The 10,445-nt window shown below is 42.9% G+C and overlaps 1 protein-coding gene and 1 long non-coding RNA gene across 3 annotated transcripts in view; one reads left to right on the plus strand and one right to left on the minus strand.

The window, feature by feature from the left end:
• TEPSIN (TEPSIN adaptor related protein complex 4 accessory protein) overlaps positions 1 to 7,647 on the minus strand; it is a 64,366-nt gene extending 56,719 nt beyond the window's left edge. For both annotated transcript variants that reach the window (XR_003856363.1, XM_029599220.1), the window contains exon 1: positions 7,496 to 7,647. Coding sequence is in view for 1 of the 2 variants with exons in the window: in XM_029599220.1 (XP_029455080.1) it covers positions 7,496 to 7,534 (39 nt within the window). In the remaining variant the exon portion in view is untranslated. The remainder of the gene's footprint in view (positions 1 to 7,495) is intronic.
• Positions 7,648 to 7,918: 271 nt separating this feature from the next.
• On the plus strand, positions 7,919 to 8,678 carry LOC115090302. The gene is made up of 3 exons (XR_003856364.1): positions 7,919 to 8,118; positions 8,305 to 8,415; positions 8,653 to 8,678. It is a non-coding gene; the product is annotated as an uncharacterized LOC115090302 (long non-coding RNA).
• The last annotated feature ends 1,767 nt before the right edge of the window (positions 8,679 to 10,445 follow it).

Below are 10,445 nucleotides of genomic sequence, written 5' to 3' on the forward strand. Positions count from 1 at the left end.
TGTCTAGGGTTTGGGGGGGGGAGGGGGAAGTTTTACATGCACAGTTAGACGTATGAACAGCACAGTGTACATCAGTGAAAATTTGTTGTGAGGAAAGGTACACAAAGCTGATATTTGTTTATTGTACTCTTGACCTAGTTTGATGCATGCTCTACCTAGCTGCTATCAAGTTAGATTGAGAGGACATTGCACAAATCTCATCTTTGTGTACCTTTCCTCACGCCAAATCACAACACATCTTCACTGATGTGTACTGTGCTGTTCATAAAACTGCTCCCCCAAACCCTAGACCACCACCAAAACCTCACCTTGAGTTACTAGCTGACCCTCCTACAGTGATATAGTTTACTTATATGAGAGCCTTATAAAGAGCCTCTCTCTTGTTCTCTCTCTCTCTACTCCACCCCTCTCCCCTGCCCGAAAGTACCTGAATGTAATCTGCTTTGAAGTGCTGAAATGTATAATACAAATTAAAAACAAAACAAAAAAAATCAGGAAAGCAAAAAGGTCAAGCAAAAGAAACGATTGCCAAAGATGTAAAATGAGGAGACAAAACATTTTTCAGATATATCAGAGAAAGAAGGAAGGCCCAAAGTGGTATAGTGAAACTGAAAGGCAACAAAGAGCAATGTGTAGAGAGACACAAAGAAATGGCAGAAATATCAATACTTCAGTTCAGTGTTCACTAAAGATGACCCTGGAGAAGGACTGTTGCTGGCTAACACAACCATAGATGGGAATGGGATATACAACTCCATTTACTGAAGAGAATGTATGGGAACAGCTAGAAAAACTGAAAGTGACAAATCTATGGGGCCGGATGAGGTACATCCCAGGATACTAAAGAAGCTCAGAGATGTGTTGGCGGGTCCGCTGAAAGATCTGTTCAATAGATTCCTGGAAACAGAAGTGCTGACGCGGGATTGGAGAAGTTCAGTTATGGTCCCACTTCACAAGAGTGATAGCAGAGAGGAGGCTGGAAACTATAGGCTGGTTAGCCTCACCTCAGTGGTGGGAAAATTATTTCCTTCAACAGAGTCTCCACTAATGAACTTTTTACAATCCGATGAGTTGCTGGACCTGAGACAACATGGATTCACCAGGGCAAGGTCCTGTCAGACAAATTTCATTGACTTTTTTGAATGGGTAACTAGAGAACTGGATCAAGGAAGAGCAAGCAATGTGATTTACCTAGATTTCAGCAAAGCTTTCAATACAGTCCCGCATTGGAGGCTCATGAATAAAATGAGAAGCTTAGGTGTGGGCACCAAAGTGGTTGAATGGATTACTAACTCGTTGACTGACAGGAGACAATGTGCAATGGTAAATTGAACTCACTCTGATGAGAGACTATTATTATTAAGTGGGGTGCGCCTCAAGGATTAGTTTTAAGGCTGGTTCTGTTTAATATCTTTGTGAGTGACATTGTGGAGTGGTTAAAAGGAAAAGTTTATCTTTTTGTAGATGATACTAAGATTTGCAACTGAGTGGACACGTCTGAAGGAGAGAATGGAAAGAGATTTAAGAAAACCTGAAGACTGGTTGAAGATTTGGCAGCTGTGATTCAATGCCAAGAAGTGCAGGGTCATACACCTGGGTTGTGGTAATCCAAAAGAGCTGTATGTGATGGGGGAGTGAAAGACTATCGCGTATGGACCAGGAGAGGCACCTGAGGGTGATCATGTCTGGTGATCTGAAGGCAGCAATGCAATGTGACAAGGCGGTAGCTAAAGCCAGAAAGATGTGGGGCTGCATAGCGAGAGGCATAACCGGCAGGAAAAGGGAGGCGATATGGTCCTTGTACAGGCCCTTAGTACTCCAGGTAAGGCCTCACCATGTTCAGTTCTGGAGACCGTTTCTTCCCTTGGAACCCCCCTAGTAGTTATCACCCAATTTCAAACGTTGTGACCTTGGGTAAACGTCTTGAGAAGATAGATAATCAGTTAACTGAGAATAAACAAAGGGTAAATCAAATATTATATAAATATCAATGTGAGTTCCGGTTAAAGTACAGCACCAAGACACTACTTCGCTTTGTACTGGACTTGTTATTGGAATTTGATAAGGGAGCATCAGTTATTGCCCTATATTTTGATGTATCAGCAGTGTTTGACATTGTGTGTCACTCAGTTCTAGTTGAGCGACTAGAAGCAATTGGAATTACCGGTGTTGTTCTTGCATGGTTTAGCTCTTTTCTTGAATCAAGGAAACAAGTTCTTTTGCAAGGAGTTCATTCCTCTTAGTATGAAACTCCCTGTGGTGTACCACAGGGTTCAGTCTTAACCGCAGTGCTGTTTTAATATTTACATGAGTCTACTATGTTGTTTGCTTGAATCACAGTCTATAACTTTTAGACTTTAAGCAGATGATTTGCAATTGTATTTTCCTATAGAGAGGGATTTGTGAGCTACCCTAACTCATATTGCAGACTGTGCTCAGCTTATCAATGACTGGATGCACAAGAACCATGTTACTGAACGCTCGTAAAACTGATGCAATGTGTTTTTCCCATGATCCTGATTTAAAAAAAAAACATAATATTGACTGTCATTGCTTAACATTGATATCCAGTTTTCAAATTTGGTGTGGAATTTGAGGTGTAATTTTTGACAGTCAATTTTAGGGCTCACTTGCAAAATGTTCTGAAGGGGAATTATTTTAAACTATGGCTATTATATCACATGAAATATATACTTGATAAGGATGACTTTTGGACCATTGTTCAGGCTTTTGTATTCTCTTTGGTAACCTATTGCAATTCTCTTTTTGTTGGTCTGCCTGTTGTGTCACTGATAGCTGTACATGTTTTGCAAAATTCAGCTGCTCGGCTGATATCTGGGGGACAGCGATGTGATTGTGCCACGCCCTGGCTCAAGGAACTTCATTGGCTTCTTGTGAAGTTTAGATCGAGGTTTAAGTTGCTATTACTTGTTTTTAAGGCATTGAAACTAAATGGCCCTGCTTATTTCGTTGATCAGCTGCATTCCGCAGGCAAGGGACTTTTAACGATCCTGTCCCCCAAATTAGCACATTTAAATACAGTAAGAGAAAGAGCATTATCCCTTGCAATTAAAAATTAAGGCTAGAAGTGAATTTGCAGACTTTCAAAAAGAAATTGAAAACGTGGCTATTCCTGCAAGCTTTTACATGACGAGTTCAGTATCGATGAAGGCATTGAGTTTCTTTTTAGTTTTTAACTTGTTTTAATTATATTTTTTACTATGTATTGTTTTTTTTAATTTTCTTTTATGCCATTTTAGATTAGTTTCGATATTTCATTTAGTTAATGGTTATTTTATGAATGTTTTTATATTTATTTTGTTATACTCTGTACATTTGATGTAAACCGGTGTGAAGCTACCACGAATATCGGTATACAAAAATAAATAAATAAAAAATAAACAGTCACTCCAAGTTGTAACTTATTTTCTGCTGATAAGAACCTTCTGGTGATTCCTTTTAATAATTATGCTCAATTGCAAGAAAACACATAGGAGGTCATTTTTGATTGTAGGGCCAATCTTACAGAAGGTTGGCCCTACAATCTGTGAGCTTCTGATAGCAAAGATATTTCAAAAGCTTCTTAAGGTAAATTTGTTTGTTCAGGCATTTCCTTTAATTTGAGTTTAATCTTTTATTTAATATTCAGTACATTTTATGTATTCCTTATTATATTATGTACTAATTTTTTTATATAACTTATGTATTTGGTATTCTCTTTTTGCTAATGTTTTAATCCGTCTAACACATTTTTGTTATAGACAGAATAAAAACACTTTTTAAATAAATCTATATAAATAAAAATGTAAATGTTCATTTGTTCAAAATCTTAAATCTCCGAAAGTTCTTCACCGATTGATTTGAAATTTTGACACAACGCTGCATTCGAATACGCACGTGTTTTTATATACCTATATTATACAGATGTCACACCTGTGACAGGTAAAGACATGCTTCTTTGGAAAAACAGCGCCATCTGTTGGATGTACAAGCAACACACACTATCTACAATATAAATGGGCTCTGACCCACAGCCCGCAAATGCGCAATAGAGAGCAGCTCTAACGCCCATGTGCGGACCATTGAGCTCTGCGCTACGTGCTGGGTGTCACAGAGGGGAGGAGAAAAGGGCAGACGAGTCGCCGCTCCGAGAAACGGCTCAGCCCGTTCCTCCCCCGCTGGGGAAGGGGGGAGGAAGTAGGGACTGCTGGACAGTTACACACAGGAGGAGGAAAAGGTAGAAGAGTCGCCGAGCCAGTCCGTCCACCGCCGGGCAAGGGGGGGGAGGGAGTTGGGACAGCCGGAGCAGAGCAAATGCAGTAGAAAGCGGCTGTGAAGAGATCACAAGCAGCTGCAGCCTGCAGCAGCCAAAGTGCAAAGAGCTGAACAGAGAACAGCTCGCCCTCCTCCCCCGCCCCGAGTTCCGCAGATAAGGAGAAACCAAGTAAATATCCCGCAACTGAGGGGGGGAGGGGGAAGGCAATGCTGTCAGCCCACCCGTGGGTCTCAGCCGCCACGGGAAGAGTTTACATGGGCATTGCTCCACCCACACTCCCAGCAAAGCACCGTGACGAAAGTGAAAGCCAGAGCCCTGCTCCCTCCTCCCTCTCAAGCCCCCAATTGGATTTCTTAAAGGCACAGGTCTCCCAGAAAGAGCAAAGTAAGCTAGGCAACGTGTCCCAAATCTGTTGCAGTGCCTGCCGCCTGCCCTTCGCGAGGGGGGGGGGGGGGGGATGGAGTGTTTTCCTCTCTCTCTCAGACACAACTGGCGTGGGAAATTTGCAAGCTCTTGCGAGTGCAGAGCAAAGACTTGGGTGGGGAGGGGACAAAAATCCCGCCCGTTTTAACTATGTGAGAGAGAAGTGTGGTAATGTGCGCTGAAGGCGAGTGTGAGTGCCAGTGAGAGAGAGGGAGACTACGTGAGGGATTGTGCGTGTGAGAGGGATAGGGCATGCGTGTGTGAGGGATAGAGGGAGAGTGTATGTGAGAGAGAGAGAGAGAGAGAAAGAGAGAGGAAGCCTATGTAGGGGGCTGTATGAGAGAGAGATTCTCTACCCCCTACCCCCCCCCCCCCCCAGTTCTCCACTTATAGGTTACAGTGGAAGGGGTTCAGTGTAGAGGGAAATGGGAGAGCAAAGGAGTTGGGGCCTGTAAGGATAGAGTGAAAGGGGTCTGAGCCTGTCCCTCCACCACCGAGGAAGGGGGAGGGAGTTGGGATGGCAGGACCATTATGCCTCGCGAGATCCCCCCTTGGCCACCGCTGCAGCTCCTACCACCGCCGCCTCTGGCCCTTCGTGGTGCTGGGGGGGGGGGGGGAGCAGAGCAAAGACGTAGGAGGAGAGGGGACAAAAATCTTGCCCGTTTTAACGGGCTTAATGACTTGGACTAAATATTTTACGATTCCATTTCAATGTTTCCGATTGCATTGTTAAATTGAATTTTCATAGATTTCGATTTATTTTCATTTTGATTTAATTATTTCGTTGACATTGCGTTGGAATTGAGCTGTGTCGTTTACCATACTGTTCATTTAGTGAGTATAGTTTATGTTTTTTCTTTTTTCATTCTTTTTCATTTCTAGAATTATGCGGTTTACATCTAGACACGGATTGCTTCTCACATGGACAATTGTATGTTGCATGTTCTAGAGTCGGCAAACCAGAATCTCTATATCTGCACAGACAATGGAACAACAAAAAATATCGTATACCCACAAGCATTGTGAAATTAAACATATTCGAAACGTGCACTCTCTCTTTTCTTTCTTTTCCATTTAATCAGACTGAGCCACAGCAACGCGTGGCCGGGTACAGCTAGTAATAAATAAAAGGGATAGAGACAGGATGAAAATAGTACAGAGGAAGGTGACCAAAATGATGTGGGGTCTTTTTTCAGAAGACCTATGATGGGAGGCTGAAGGATCTAAATATGTATTATCCTGGAAATGCAGGGGAAATAAGATACAGACCTTCAGATACCTGATAAGTATTAATGATGCATAAACTTCAAACATTTTCTGTTGGAAAGGAAACAGTACAACTAGGGCTAACAATATGAAACTCCAGGGGGAATGACTCAGAACCAACATCAGGAAATATTTCTTCACGGAGAGGGTGCTGGATGACTGGAATATCCTCTGAAAGAGGTGAGGAAGATGAGAACAGTAAATAAATAAATTCAAAAAGGCATGGATCAAACACACAGAATGCACGGGGGCAACGTACACGAGAGCGGCAGTTACTACCCTCAACAGAATGCACGGGGGCAATGTGCACGGAGCGGCAGTTACTACCCTCAACAGAACGCACGGGGGCAACGTGCACGGAGCGGCAGTTACTACCCTCAACAGAACGCACGGGGGCAATGTGCACGGAGCGGCAGTTACTACCCTCAACAGAACGCACGGGGGCAATGTGCACGGAGTGGCAGTTACTATCATAAGCAAATTATTTGGCAGACTGAATGGACCAATAGTCTTTATCTGCTGTCATTACTATTTTACTACAAGTTACTATGTAGTTTATAGTCAGATAATACAATACAGCATATAGCCAACTAATAAATGCCTTAGTGGAAATTCAGAGGCCAACCCCCTCTTTGCTCTCGCAAACAACAAACACAGCGTTTCATATCCTGGAAGTAATATAAATTCCTGCTTGAGTAACTCTGATCTAGTGCCTTGGGGTGAATGGACAATGGAATGAGTCTCAGACGTTCTGGGGTACACCAATAGGTATGGATATTTAACAAATACAATTGGTGTCAGCCCCTTGGAGCACTACTTGAGTATGGAGGTTGACTCAGGATCTTCAAGACTCTGGTGAGCAGCACTTCTCCCAAATCTTGCTGTCTCCGAAAAGAGCCTTCTGCAAATCCTGTCATGTCCAGAGAAAGAGATTAAAAGAACCTCTACCAGTCCTTCCATTTCAGAGACAAAGAGAGCTGGTCACCCCAACTCAAAGCCACCACCTGAAACCCCCCTCCCCTTCGCTCCATAAAACCCATCACCCTGACCCAGAGCCATCAGTGCCAGAGACAACAGTCACTCCTAGCTGGCTAAACCCTCCAAAGACAAAACAGAGCATGTCACACTAACCCAGAGCCACCATCTGCCCCACCCCACAGAAACAGAGAGTCCCACCCCGCCCCGAGACAAAGACAAAGCCTGTCATCCAAACCCAGAGCCACCACCTGGCCTACCCTGAAAAAGACAGAGCTTCCACCCTCCAGAATCAAATATAGAGCCTGTCACCAAATCAGAGCCACCACCTGACACCCCAGACTAGCTCCCCCCTCACCCTCCAGAAACAAAAACAGCTTGGCAGCGAAACCCGGAAACACAATTACCTGAGCCCCCCCAAAAAAACAAACATAAAACATCTATCACTCCAAAAGCACCCACCTCCTCCGAAACAAAAAGTCTATTATCTCAGGCCAGCTTTTCCCCGGGCCCAAAGAGTCTCCCCCAGGAACAGAGCCACTCTCCCCGTCATACCTTCTGCAGAAAACCCAGCCTGTCCATCAACGCCGCCATTCTGCTTTCTCCCCATCCTCAGTTACCGAGTCACCTCTAACCGGAAGACCAACCCCCCAATCACAGCCCGTTCACGTGCCCACATGCAGCCAATTGTGCCTCTGCGGCCGCCACACGCCTACCATCAACCAATGTCAAGCTTCCGCAGAAGCTGAGGGCGGTGAAAAGAAGAAACCTGATGAAAATTATAATTCTTCCCACCAATCGTAATCCTTCTCAGTATTCCAGCTGACCATTCAGGGCTGGCACTGGAGAGGGACGTCAGCGTCTACTACCAGCCAGAGCATGTCCCGGCCAGCAGCGGGGGCGGGTGTGTGGAGCCGAAGCCGAGAGAGGCTGGCGGGTTATCCGAGACTGCTGGCTGAGTGCAGGGCCGAGGTGAAGGTTATCGCGGGGGATGCGATGTTTCGTGGTTTTTCTTGCTCGGAACTGTCCCTTGGGCTCGCGGACTTGGCCAAGAGGGTCTCCTGCCACGATCCCCGAGGCCTGTAAAAGCGTCTCTCGCTTTCTTCCATTGCCGATTAGCACCAATACAAATAAATCGGCATATTGCAAAATGCACCACCGCCCCCTCAAAACCATTGGTAATGTTCAATACAGGTCACACAAAACGATTCCCTAACTTTGGCTCAGTATAGGTCAGAATCGTTGGAAAAGATAAGTGAATGACCGACAACGAAAGCCGCAACATGCAAGTTTTCTACTTGTGAGGGGAGACCTTGGGAGCATGGAGGTTACATTATGTTCGTCTTTTAATATCTCTCTTTCAGGCAGCAGTTTATGGAAAGTGTGTGGCTGCAGCTACTGCCCGAGCCAAGGAGGTGAAGAAAGATCTATGTGCAAAAGAATTTGAAGCCTTGAAGACGTGTTTCACTATTGCAGTACGTTGAACTAGTTTAATGTCAAAGCCTAATATAATTTGGCACTTAGGTATTGTGAAATATTACATGCGTCTGTGATCAGGAAAGGAAGGAGCTAATACCTGAAAACCTTTGACGAGACCAGTTGCTGATGAAAATATATATAAGAATAAAAATTTAAGAAGGGACTGTAGGAAAAGTATTTTTACGGTGTATCTAATCTATCTATATATATTTATATATATATTTTTTTAACAGGCAAAAACCAAGAAATAATGGTGCAGTCAGTATACTACGATTTACAAGCTGATGTGTCACTAGAATGCAAAGCTTCTCTCAACTTGGCCAACGCCATGTCCATCAAAATTGGATTACAGTTTACCTGTCCACTGAGTGAACTGACAGGACTCTGCTACAGGAAAGCTGAAACGGCAGAGCACGGAGGGACTGAAGCATTAAACCAGGATAAAGTGTAAACATGACTAAGCAGTTTTTCTGATCATGTCCTAATTTTTTACTTTGAAAATATCTATAGATAGATAGAGGAAACAACGCAAATGGATGGCGTTGTTTGGGTCTAAACCTAAATTGTGAAGAGTAAAATCATTCTGCCAGTGACCATACTAGTCGTTCTAGAGAGCATGGATGTCCTACACTGGAAACTAAGAGCTTGCAACAAATGTTTTAATCTTTAGTACCGGTATATCACTTTTAAAAGGTAGGTGAACGTAACTATTCCTATTCACTGCTTAATTATAAATATTGATGTGTTCACTATTGCTCTGCTACTAACTTGAATTAATTGGCTTTAAGGTGGTGTCATGGTGTTCAGCCAAATTAAAAAAGATTAGATTGGATATGAAGATACATCAGTTATGTTTTCAGATATGGAACAGGAATCTCAAATCACAACAGAGGGCAGGTGCAAGGGTATCAAATGCCCTAGGCAAACATTACAGCCCAGCCTCTTCTCCTCCCTTCCCCCAGCACACACACGTCAATGATGCATTTATAATTGTGTATGAAAGAATACATTGAAGTTAGTCTTCTAGGGTAAAAATAAAACAGTGTTTTAGATGCACTGTTGTGGTGCCAGTCAGAACACCCTGCAAAAAAGATCCTTTGACCCCATCTGGTTTTTGGCCTAGTGTAGGTGTGGTCTTGGCTTTCAGAAAACTATGAATAAACTGAATTACAATGTCTTCGATTCTTTAGAATTTGTCATAAACCAATACAATGCATTTTACAGCTTTTGCATACATGAGGTGAATTTTTATAATTTCTAGACAGGAGTTTTATATTATAGGACTATTTGCATGTGAGCTTATGTAAGAAGACTTTTTGTGACTTTACATTATAGTAAACCTCCCATACCAAGACAGCACTAACTACCAGCACACAAACAGTATCAACCATACCTATGAAAAGGCAATACTGCAACTATACCAGGCCCTAAAATACCAATGCATCATCTCCTTTTAGGAGAACAGAACACGGCAGGCTGCTAGATCTCTACACCAATACTACATGTAAGTAGAATACTTCCCCCTCAGTCACACACGCAGACCTCAGACAGCCCTTCATCAGATACAGAATAAAGAGACTATAAAGAGAAATGTGCAGACAAAAACTGAACTGGAAGCCGCAACAAACCAAGACACTTTTTTTTTTTATTATTATTGCACCAAATAAAAATCACTATTCCTTATAAAACAAACAAAATCAAGAAATATAAAATATAAACTTAAAACCATACTAATAAAAATTTTTAGAACAGCTGTGAGCAGAACATTCAATAAATAAAAACTCAAATTTTAAACACCAATAAAATATTTCAGAAACAGCAGACCCATCAAACATTTAATATTACAGATTTAACAAAATTCCCCTCTCCACACTTGAACATTTCATGCCAAATGCTAAGATTCTTGGCTTAGCAGGCAGGAAAGGGTTGTGCATTAATTTTTCTCCTCTACACACTCCCTCTCTTCCCCTATGGAAACACAAGCAGCAGCAGCCAACAGGATAGATTTTTCTTTGGTCCTTGGGGG

This window comes from Rhinatrema bivittatum, chromosome 4 (genome assembly GCF_901001135.1).
Source record: "Rhinatrema bivittatum chromosome 4, aRhiBiv1.1, whole genome shotgun sequence".
In the NCBI taxonomy this organism is placed as follows: domain Eukaryota; kingdom Metazoa; phylum Chordata; class Amphibia; order Gymnophiona; family Rhinatrematidae; genus Rhinatrema; species Rhinatrema bivittatum.